Source organism: Haematobia irritans, chromosome 2 (assembly GCF_050003625.1).
Source record: "Haematobia irritans isolate KBUSLIRL chromosome 2, ASM5000362v1, whole genome shotgun sequence".
NCBI classification, from domain to species: Eukaryota; Metazoa; Arthropoda; class Insecta; order Diptera; family Muscidae; genus Haematobia; species Haematobia irritans.
In genome coordinates, this window is record NC_134398.1 from 58,820,043 (window position 1) to 58,832,996 (window position 12,954).

General features: G+C 32.2%; 1 protein-coding gene across 1 annotated transcript in view; it reads left to right on the plus strand.

Moving 5' to 3' along the window:
* Positions 1 to 12,954, plus strand: part of LOC142224479 (uncharacterized) — a 457,797-nt gene that overhangs the window by 378,249 nt on the left and 66,594 nt on the right. Inside the window, exon 4 of the mRNA XM_075294253.1 lies at positions 2,567 to 2,702. Within this exon, the coding sequence (XP_075150368.1) occupies positions 2,567 to 2,702 (136 nt within the window). The remainder of the gene's footprint in view (positions 1 to 2,566; positions 2,703 to 12,954) is intronic.

The window sequence follows — 12,954 nt, forward strand, 5'->3', positions numbered from 1 at the left end:
GTTCAAATCCCCGTCCGGCAAAAGGTAAAATTAAAATAAAATAAAAAAATCATAAAATTGAATAATTTCTTCTACAATGTTTGTATTACAGAAAAAGGTGCTAAGAACTAAAAAATCTCTTGGAAGTGAGAAAGATGTCGGGGAATATACAATTGGGCAGAAACAAAATTTTGAGCATTCAAGTCAAAAACCTATGTTGTTAGCACCTCACAAAAAATCGCTTCTGTAACATATACTCCCAAACATATTTTGCTTCAAGCATATATATTTTTGGGTATTGCCCAAACATTTATATGTTTGATCTCTTCCAATATATAATATGTTTGAAAGCATATTGGTCTAAACAATATATGTTTGGGTAGTCTAAGTTCCAAACATTTTGTATTTTTGCATCCAAATTCAATAATGTTGTCTTCCAAAAAACAATATGTTATTATGTGAACATATAATATGTTTGGAAGCATTTTGCACCCAAAAATATTATATGCTTAAAAAAAATCTCCCAAACAATATTGTGCTCAAAATTTTATTTATTTATTTATATATTTACAATCATAATGAATTATGAAAATAAACAGGTAATATAGGTGCTAACAACATAGGTTTTCGACCTGAATGCTCAAAATTTTGTTTCTGCCCAATTGTATATTCCCCCACATCTTTCTCACTTCCACGAGATTTTTCAGTTCTTAGCACCTTTTACTGTAATACAAACATTGTAGAAGAAATTATTCAATTGTATGATTTTTTTTATTTTAATTTTACCTTTTGCCGGACGGGGATTCGAACAGCGGACCACACAGTTTTTAAGGATCAAAGAAGTAGCTGATCAATTGCCCAAAGAAAAATAAAATGTTAATTTTGTAATAACAAGCAACAACCACCAACTTAATTCAATATCGCTCCCTGTTAAATAGCGCTCCATGTTACTAAACACATATATGTTTATAGGCTATTTCTAAATTAATATATGTTTGCAGCCAAGCATATTATATTTACAAACATTTTATGTCCCAAACATAATATGTTCTAACATATTAACATATATGTCCCAAACATGTTATGCTAGTTTATGAACATTATATGCTTGCACTCAAAAATATTGTGTTTAAAAATTTGTGTTCCAAACATATAATGTTTATAGCCAAACATATGAAAAACAGTCTTTTTCATCCGTGTACATATTTAAGAATTCAAGTCAAGGTGTTATTTCATCATCGGTCTACGTATAGACCAATATCCCGATTTTACTTTTTGGGCTTATAGAAACCGTAGTTTTTATCCAATTTGCCTAGAGGTATTTTAGGACCATAAAGAGGTATGCCAAAAATGGTGAGTATTGGTCAATGTTTTAGTATAGTCCCTCTATAGACAAATCTCCCGATTTTACTTTTTGGGGTTGTAGAAACCGTAGTTGTTGTCCAATTTGCCTGAAATTGAAAATCTGGAGAATTTTTAGGTCTATAAATAGGTTTGCAAGAACTGATTTTATTGTTTGAGATTCTAGAAACCGTAGTTTTTACCCAATTTGCCTGAAATGTGAAAATCTACATATTTAAGAATTCAAGTCAAGGTGTTATTTCATCATTTTCTTGCACACTTACAAGAGATGTTAATGATTCCTCTAAAACTAAAACAAAAATGGTTATTATAAATCCAAAATCTGATATAGTCTACATAGGTAAAATCTCTACATTTATCTTCGGGAAGTGTTCTGGTTGAACTGCTTGGGAGAGTATTTGTCATCAAACCTCCCTGAAATTTCAAAGGAAACTATAATATTTGATCCATGGTGGTGGGTATTTAAGATTCGGCCCGGCCGAACTTATTGCTGTATATACTTGTTTTTTACTAACATTGAGTTTCATCCCAGGGTGTTAGCCGATTTAGTTTTTAATTCTAGCGATTTTGTAGAAGTACAAAAAATTGTCTCCAAATCGTTTCAGATATAAATATTTGTATATTAACCCAGAGAAGGAATATAATCACCTCAAACATGTTTCAAGAGCAAAATGTTAATTTCGGATGGTGACCATGTAACATTTTTATCGCAACCATGTTTTTTCTCGGAAATTATGTATCTGTTTTCGGAAAACATGTTATGTTTGGCGAGAAAATAACATTTTTGCGATAAATGTTACATGGTCACCATCCATTAAAAAATATTTTGCTCTTGAAACATGTTTGTCACTTGTTTTTGTTTTAATTTTATTTTCAAAACCATATAGATATAAACATATGTCGAAGATTGGCGGTCAACATTTTGTCAAAATTTTATTTCTCTAGAAAATTTCATTTTCATAGAAAATGTTGTTAAAATTTTATTTCTACTTTGTCAAAATTTTATTTCTATAGAAATTTTTGTCAAAATTTTATTTCTATAGAAAATTTTGTCAAAATTTTATTTCTTACTGATTTGCTTCAAATTTTGCACAAAGACTATATATTTGATAGTGCAGTGAAGTGTGGCAGATTTGGCTGAAATTGGTTCAGATTTAGATATAGGTCCCACATTTTTTGCCCGATTTACTTTCTATTTTTTATTTATTATTATTTTTTTTTTCAGCGTACCCAATCGAATGAAAGCCAATTGGTATTGGAGTCTGTCAATGCAGCAGCAACTGGTAAATACAGTTGTGAAGTTTCCGCCGATGCACCATCCTTTCATACATTAATAGGAGCGGGAGAAATGGAGATAGTTGGTAAGTTTCCACATACTCACAAAAGTAATAAAGCGAAGAGTTTAGTTTTCAAAACAGATTCCAAAATGAAAACTTCACTCAAATATCTGTTATCTAAAAGCTAAACCAAACTGAAATTAGCAAAGAATGAGTTTATCCTCAAATAACATCGCCCATGTGAATCGGAAAGGATTTCCTAAAAAGCAAAGAACAAACATGAGAAACCCATTAGAATAACCAGAGCATATTTTCAGGACTGTTCAAAGGAATGAAACACACAGTGGTACAAATGTTGATAAAATATCAAAATTCTTAAGCTAGATTATTTCGACTAAGCGAGTTCAGCATAATATCATCAAAAATGTAGACAAATGTTAAAATTGTGCGATTTACTAAAAACACCCATTTTTAATACTTCTACAAAATATAAGGTAACCTTTGATGCTACACTAATTTATATCAAACAAATAAAAGTCTACAGTCGGGCGAGGCCGACTATATTGTGCCATTTACCATTGTGTAGACCATAATTTTTAGTACCATCTCAAGTCCATCAAAATTATTGGGTTTATATTTTCATATAAATGTATTTAAATCTGAACCGTTTCGGGCAAAATGTTTTACACTTCTACAAATTCTATACAAAAAAAAATTAAATCGCCTAAAGCACTGGGACGAAACACTATGTTATAAAAAACATGTAAATATTTAAAGCTAAAGCCATTTTTATGAAATAGCGCAAAAGTACATCCATTATTTATCGGGCGATACATATAGATTTGTTGCTTAGCAGTAGCGATTTTAAAAGCATATGGGCTACACGCCAAAAACAGTGAATTCACCAGAAAGGAACATTTTAGTTAACATAATATTAGAGAAATTAGGTGTCATTGGGATTTCACAAAAATAAGTTAATATTTGTCGACAAATTCAAGCTAATTTATTAGACATAATTATTTTTTTTCACCTGTTAAAGAAAATTTCATAGATTGAAACAAAAATGAAGTTCAAAATTGCAAGATGGGCGCATTAGTGGTACAATTTATAAGTTTTAAGAAATTTTGAACTATTTTGTGAGAGACATGAATTTATTAAATTTGTATGCTTCATTATTCATTATTAGCGCATACGTTTGCAACAGAGGGGGACGAGATAGACATATAGTGTATTTAGCAATTATGCTGAAGACCGATCCCTGAGTGGATTTTGCCAGGTCCGTCTGTCTGTGAACATAGTTTTTTGATCAATGTCTAGGTCGCAATTTTAATCCAATGGACTTCAAATTTGGCACAAGTATGTGTTTTAGATATAGCACTCATAGATATCTTTCGCCCGATATGCATTTATGTGGCCCCAGAAGCAAGAGTTTAAGTGAGATTCATATAAAATTCTATATAAAATTACACTCATATGGCCCCAGAAGCCAAAGTTTCACTTCGATTTACGTGAAATTTTGCACAGGAAGTAGAATTAACATTTTAGTCATACAGTTCTTTAAAAGCAAATATAAACTATTAGTGGCAATTGACATCGTTTTTCATACATTCGGGTTCATTTGCTCTTACAGAAACTAATTTACATAAAAAGGGAATTTCGTTCTTCTAAAATTTCGTTCCGGAGGAAAATATTTTTTCTTTGGGGGTACTTAAATTTTCTAAAAATAATCTAAATTTTCTACAATCAACCAAAATTTTTCTTGCTGTTGCATTCACTTTTTCAGTGCACCGTAGGTCAAAATTTCACTCCGATTTACTTGAAATTATGTACAGGAAGTGGAATTAACATTCTGACTATGCATGCCAAAATTGGTTGAAATCGGTTCAGATTTAGATATATCTGTCATAGATATTTTTCGTTTGCGAAATTTGGTGAAATGGCTTTAGATTTAAATATTTCCCATACTTTGTTACTAATATTGTGCTACGTCCCGGTCTTTGTCCAATTTAAATTGCCAATCAAGAGATTTTTTTTAAATGTTGCCCAAATCGTTTCAGATTTAAATACATGTGTATGGGAATATAAACCTTTATGTATAGCACCCAGGATTTGAGATGGGTGCAGGGTATAATATAGTCGGCCCCGCCTGACGTTAAACTTTTCTTACTTATTTTCAATTTAACTAGCGTACGCAAAAAATTAAATCAAGGGAAATTTCCTAAAACATAATTCATGAACTAAAATAGAATTAAATTGGCTTTAGTGACATATAGGGTTCATTTTTTTTCAGTGTAAATCACGCCAAGGTAGGTGATCAATAATGGGTTTTGAGACAATACATTGTAAAATCGGGAGAGATTTACACAAGAGCCTTATCTAAGTCGTTCTGTGAAAATTCTGGCATTACAGTGTATAGCATTAAAATTGCACTTTTTAACAACATCTCACGAAATAACATTCTCTAATAGAAAAAAAGATGAACTAAACAGAAGTAAAATCTGGAAATTTTACATCCAGTTTCAATTAATTTTCATTATCAGGGCATGTTCTGTTAATGTGCCGAATTATCTCATCCTTTAGCTCTTGAATTGTTGCTGGCTTATCGACGTACACCTTTTCTTCCAAATAACCGCAAAGAAAAATGTCCAACGGTGTCAAATCACATGATCTTGGCGGCCAATTGACATCGCCATTACGTGAGATAACACGGCCATTGAATTTGTTGCGCAAAAGAGCCATTGTTTCGTTAGCTGTGTGGCAAGTGGCACCGTCCTGCTGAAACCACTTATCGTCCACATCCTTATCCTCCAATTCGGACCATAAAAAGTTCGTTATCATCTCACGATAGCGAACACCATTCACAGTAACTGCCTGACCGGCCTCATTTTGGAAAAAATACGGCCCGATGATGCCGCCAGTCCATAAACCGCACCAAACAGTCACTCTTTGTGGGTGCATTGATTTTTCGACAATCACTCTTGGATTCTCATTCGCCCAAATGCAATTTGCAATAATGTTCATAACTAGCATAACATGTTTGCGACATATATGTTAATATGTTAGAACATCTTATGTTTGGTACATAATATATTTTAAAATTATGTGTGGATGCATTGTTAAAGTGGCAGCCCGATTAAATTTCAGGCTCACTTAGTCTATTCAGTCCATTGTGATAAAATGTTGATGCAAACATATATTAATTTAGAAATTGTCTACAAACACATAGGGAGAGTGCAGCAAATGTGGTAGAGGCTGGTAATGTGGTATAGTAGCTTTTTTCTCTATCTAACAACATACGAATAACAAAATCAAGCTGTATAGATTGTGGCTGTCAGAGAATGAAGCAATTAAAAATCAGTTTGATTTTTGCAACTCTTTCTTTGTGCCAGTTGAAAAAAATGCATTTACCTGTGCTCGAATGTTTTTGTTTTTGTGGTTCTTAATCATTTCGTTTTGTGTGAAGGTATATTTTCAATTTATTAATTTTCGAATGCAGATAACTGACAAGTACCAAATAAGTATAAAATGTATGCAATTGCGATATATATATTGCATTTATTTTTTTATAAAAAAATCTACATTATGGTGTACTACATTAACTGCACATTTTTTGAATTCGTGCTTAATGTGTTTTTTTTAATAAATTCGCAAATATATCCGAAATATTTTGTTTGGACCAATCCTGAAAATATATATGCTTGAAGCAGAATGTGTATATGTTACAGAAGTGGTATTTTTTTTAGAGGTTGCACAAAACATCAATTATGACCAGATTGGTAAGAAATATTTATGGCAGCTATATCTAGCCAGCAATAAAAAATGGGAAGTTGTTCCACAAACATTTCTTGTAAAGCCCATCCCAGAATCCCCCATCGATTTTTTCAACTTCCGATGTAGTCCTTTTGGACTGCAATCCTAGCAAAAAAATTTGGAAGTTCTTTTTATGGGACAACTTTTCCAAAAGTGTTCTCCCAAAGATGTTCTTTATTTTAACTGCACAGGAAGTTAATTTGAGTCAATTTTTATCACATCGTTTGTAACACATCGAAATATTGCCCTAAGACCCCATAAAGTATATAACATATATTCTGAGTCGTGGTGAAATTCTGAGTCGATATAAGCATGTCCATCCGTCCGTCTGTTGAAATCAAGCTAACTTCCGAACGAAACAAGTTATTGACTTCAAACTTGGCACAAGTAGTTGTAATTGATGTAGGTCAGATGGTATTGCAAATGGGCCATATCGGTCCACTTTTACGTATAGCCCCTATATAAACTGACCCCCAGATTTAGTTTGCGGATCTTCTAAAAGAAGCAAATTTCATCCGATCCGGCTGAAATTTGGTATGTTGTATTATTATATTGTCTCTAACAACCATGCAAAAATTAGTCCATATCGGTCCATAATTATATATAGCCCCCATATAAACCGATCTCCAAATTTGACCTCCGGAGCCTCTTAGAGGGGCAAAATTCATCCGATCCGGTTGAAATTTGGTACGTGGTGTAAGTATATGGTCTCTAACAACCGTGCCAAAATTAGTCCATACCGGTTCATAATTACATATAGCCCCCATATAAACCGATCCCCAGATTTGACCTCCGGAGCCTCTTGCAGGAGCAAAATCCATCCGATCCGGTTGAAATTTGGTACGTGGTGTTAGTATATGGTCTCTAACAACCATGCAAGAATTGGTCCATATCGGTCTATAGTTATATATAGCCGATCCCCAATCACACAAAAATTGGTCCATATCGGTTCATAATCATGTATGCTACTCGAGCCAAAAATAATGGGTCAGAATAGAACCCTATTGATTTTGGAAGAAATCGGTTCAGATTTAGATATAGCTCCCATATATATCTTTCGCCCGATATGCACTAATATGGACCCAGCAGCCAGATTTTTGGCCGAATTTGGTTGAAATTTTGCACTAGGAGTACAATTAGTAGTATGTCAAGTTTGCAAAATTTGATTGAAATCGGTTCAGATTTAGATATAGCTCCCATATATATCTTTCGCCCGATATGGACTTATATGGTCCCAGAAGCCAGATTTTTGGCCGAATTTGGTTGAAATTTTGCACTAGGAGTACAATTAGTAGTATGTCAAGTTTGCAAAATTTGATTGAAATCGGTTCAGATTTAGATATAGCTCCCATATATATCTTTCGTCCGATATGGACTAATATGGTCCTAAAAGCCAGAGTTTTGGCCCAATTTGGTTTAAATTTTGCACAGGGAGTAGATTTAGCATTGTAGCTATGTGTGTCAAATTTGGTTGAAATCGATTCAGATTTAGATTTAGCTCCCATATATATCTTTCGCCCGATATGCACTTATATGGACCCAGAAGCAAGAGTTTTATCCCGATTAGCTTGAAATTTTGCACAAGGAGTACAATTGGTATTATAGTCATGTGTGCCAAATTTGATTGAAATCGGTTCAAATGTAGATATATCTTCCATATATATTTTTCGCCCGATATGGATTTATATGGCCCCAGAAGCCAGTGTTTTGGCCCAATTTGGTTGAAATTTTGCACTTGGAGTACAATTAGTAATATATTCATGTGTGTCAAATTTGATTGAAATCGGTTCAGATTTAAGTATAGCTCCCATATATATGTTTTTCTGATTTCGACAAAAATGGTCAAAATACCAACATTTTCCTTGTTAAATCTCCACTGCTTAGTCGAAAAGTTGTAAAAATGAGTCTAATTTTCCTAAACTTCTAATACACATATATCGAGCGATAAATCATAAATAAACTTTTGCGAAGTTTCCTTAAAATTGCTTCAGATTTAAATGTTTCCCATATTTTTTTACTAAAATTTTGTTCCACCCTAGTGCATTAGCCAACTTAAATTTTGAGTCTATAGATTTTGTAAAAGTCTATCAAATTCTGTCCAAATCGAGTGATATTTAAATGTATGTATTTGGGACAAACCTTTATATATAGCACCCAACACATTTGACGGATGTGATATGGTATCGAAAATTTAGATCTACAAAGTGGTGCAGGGTATAATATAGTCGGCCCCGCCCGACTTTAGACTTTCCTTACTTGTTTAGTTTAATATATACCACGTATGGACTATGTGGTATATATTACGGTGTTAGGAAGTTTTAAGATAGCTTGCCATCGGCAAGTGTTACCGCAACCCAAGTAATTCGATTGTGGATAACAGTCTTCAGTAGAAGTTTCTACGCAATCCATGGTGGAGGGTACATAAACTTCAGCTTGGCCGAAATTAAGGCCGTATATACTTGTTTATAGCTCGCTTTTTCATATTTTTAATGGGAAATTTAAAATTTTATTGTTCAATTCAATTAATCTGTTTTCAATGGGTTAAAAACAGATTAAAAAATAATAAAATAGTGCAAATTATTAAAATTTTGCCGGAAAAATGCTAAATCCTTTCTAGAAACATTGCGACTTTTAAAAAATATTTGATGTCAAACATTCCAGACAAACGTTATAATGCATTAAAAATCATAAAAAAAAAATTATTTGTCAAAATATCACAAAATTTCTTTATACACATCCAAATCACTGGATTCGCACCACACCTTAAGAAGTGATGCAAATTCAGTGCAGCGGCTGTTGACATCCGTCCTATGACAAGCCCATGTTAAAATCATCGCTTCTGCGCCAATTTTGCATCACTTCCGGATTCAAAAATAAAATGTTCACTACTTTTTTTGGCGACGCTTTTTTTGCTGGGAATGTGCGTAATCAGGCTATTTTAAGTGCAGATTTTGGATAATTAAATTTTACAAAAAATAAAAAACCAAATAGAAAATTAATAAAAAATTAAAATAAAAAAATTCATCCCCACTGGGATTTGCACCTGTGGCGTTTGACTTTTTCGCTTCCATGGAAGTTCTTTTTAGAAGGTTTTGCAAATTACGAGAATTTTTTTTTTTTTTTTTTGATTAAAAAAACATATATATTTATACGAAAATATATGCCGAAAATAAAAACGATGCATAACATAAAAAAAAATATTTGTTTAGAAAAATATTTGATAAAAAAAAATTGTCGCTGGTGAGATTTGAACCTGCGTTTCTTATTTTTTCGTTCATACTAATAAAGAACATCTCGAGAAGCAATTAGAATGTTATTCCTTCACCCTCAAAAAAATCGCTTCTTTAACATATGTTCCAAACATATTTTGCAGGAAGCACATATATTATTGCATACTGCCGAAACATTAATATGTTTGTTTTATGTGAACATATTATATGTTTGGAAGCATTTTGAGCCAAAAATATTATATGCTTGGAAGAATTTTTCCCAAACACGATTGTGCTCATTCCCTAACATACTCGTAATTTTCACTTCCACGAAATTTTTTAGTTATTGGCACCTTTTTCTGTAATACAAATAATGTTGAAGAAATTATTCACTTTTATAAATTTTTTTAAATTTTACCTTTCGCCTGCACGGAGAATCGAACCGAGGACCATACAATTTGTAAGCCAACACACTATCCACTGGACTACGTAGCTGTTATAGTCACCAGTTATCGTTATAAGTTACATTTATATAGCATAGTTTGCAGCGCCCACGAGCCCATGCAAACATAATATTATTTAACAGAAATATACATTTGTTTGCCACGTGGAGCAGTGGTTAGCATGTCTGCCTTGCATACAAAGGGTCGTGGGTTCAATCCCTGCTCCGACCGAACATTTTTTTTTTTTTTTAATTTACACATTTATATTTATACTATATTAATTTTTTTTTAATGAAACTTCGAAATGTGTGTTATTAAAGATTTATAGTCAGTAACAGTGCTTGATATAAACGAAATTGACTGATTTTTGGATAAAATATAATTTTTTATTGCAAAAATAACAATTTTTTAATAAAAAACTGTTTTTGTACAAAACTTTAAAATTTGGAAGGAATTCAAAAACTAACAAAAGAAGAACGTGGAGTCGAGTATAAACATACATACATAATTTTATAATATAAACATAAATTCATTTAGGAGTGAACAGTTTTTTACTAGCATTTAACACCATCGCTCTAAAATTCCTTTTATTTTTCTTTAATAATTCATTTTAAAGAAAATAAACTTTTTAAATTGTTTTAACTGTAAAACTCGAACTTAATGCCCGCTTTTATATTTGATGGTGTCCGTCAACTCCTCGTGGACTACTTTTTAATAAAGAGGAACTAAAGATAGTTTTTTTACATTTTACTGTGTAATTTTTCACTATTTCCTCCTTATTTCATTTTGCTGTCCCAACTCTAAAAAGAGTATAGTGCTCTTTCGTTATTTTTATGAAGACCCCTGATTTATTTTAACGAAAAATTGTGCCCATAATGCCAAAATGATAAACAAAACACATGTTCACACATGCATAAAATGCTGCTCTCAAGGCGTAAACATATGCAGTTTGTTTTTCAAATGTCTATTCTCTTGGTTCCGAATGTCTATTCTCTTTATTCAAATTAAATAATATTTAGACTTAAGCATATCAAATTTTTAGCCTTATCATAAAACAGTTTTCCGAAACAACATACAAGCGGTTTCACAGAAATTATTCTTTTTTCATTCTCTCACTTTGTTATGTTGATATCTTTCGTCAACCCTCCCGGTTTCCATCTCTATTTCTTTCTCTATACTCTCTTTTTGTCGCTCTCTGAATAAAATATCACAACATATATATGTTTACTCGAAATTTGTTAATTTATATATGTTTACATTCACACATATTATTTTTATGAAACATTCATGCCCCAAACATAATATATTCTAACATATTAACATAGATGTCCCAAACATTTAGTGTTAGTTTAGGAACATTACATGTTCGCACTTAAATATATTGTGGTTTAAGATCGTGCCCGAAACACATTTTTTTATATCGGAACATATGAAAAACATATTTTTCTAACAGTGTTGGTGTCGTATTACGATCATATCACAAACATTTGAATCGACCTTTCCACCCTTTATGTTCAATGGCGTTTGTGGCTGAAAATTTCTTCATTCAAATTAACTTCCAGTGCACAACTTTTAAAGCAATGCTAAGGATCCAAAAAGGTAGTACTTCCTTCCTATGACAAGCCCATGTAAAATTCATTGGAGATGATCCAAGGTTGCACTACTTCCGGATCACAGATTGGGGATCCAAACTACTTTTTTGGAAGCTCGTTTCTTGTTGGGTAAATGTAAACTTCGAGCTATGCTTTGTACACAAAATGAATATGAACAGACGGACACATCTAAATCGATTCAGAATTTAATTCAAAGGTGCTTCTTGGTGTTACACACAAATTTATTATGCCTTGTACCACAGTAGTGGTGAAGGGTATACAAGTTTCACAAATTGTACATCAGTGCATCGCTAAACATATTACGATCGTCTGTATGCACCAAAAGTAAAAAATCCGAAGTTTTCATCTTTCTGAACATCATTCGAAATGAGTTTGGTTTCCTTTGCATTGGTATCCATTTATTCTTCGGGTTTCGCTTATATGACAAAGGAAGTGGAGGAAAACTCTTTATCATTGTGAACTGGGTTAATGTCATGTTATTGACAATCGTTGGAAAAGACTTCAAACTCAGCTAAGTCATGCAATAAAAGGAATTTTTCCCACAGCCAAGCCATGACAGCAATAACAGAAAAGCTGTGAAGAGAAATACATTTAGTTTTCATTCGTTTTTTTTCACGGTATTTTCAACTTCTTCTTTTAATAAAAGAAATATGAAAGCTTGGCGAATGTGGAATAATTTTGGATTCTTTCTTTTGATGTTTTTGCCATTGTATGAATATGTCTTTGATCATTTTGGTTGTTTTAACTTTTGAATGTGTGAATGGGAATTAGATAATAAGGCGATGTGATAAAGATGGTATTGTATGATATAAATGTAACATATAATATCACGTTGACAAATGTAGTGATAATCACGCATTCTGTATTTACCATATATACCGGCGCAAACAAAAATACATACACTGTTAGAAAAATATGTTTTTCATATGTTCCGATTTAAACAAAATGTGTTTCGGGCACAATTTTTAAACACAACATATTTAAGAGCCAACATGTAATGTTCCTAAACTAACACTAAATGTTTGGGACACATATTTTAATATCTTAAAATATATTATGTTTGGGGCATGAATGTTTCATAAAAATAATATGTGTGAATATAAACATATATAAATTTACAAATTTCGAGTAAACATATATATGTTTACAATTTCTGTGAAACGGTTGTATGTTGTTTCGGAAAACTGCTTTATGATAAGGCCAAAAATTTGATATGCTAAGTCTAAATATTATTTTATTTGAATATTAGAATGAGTATTCG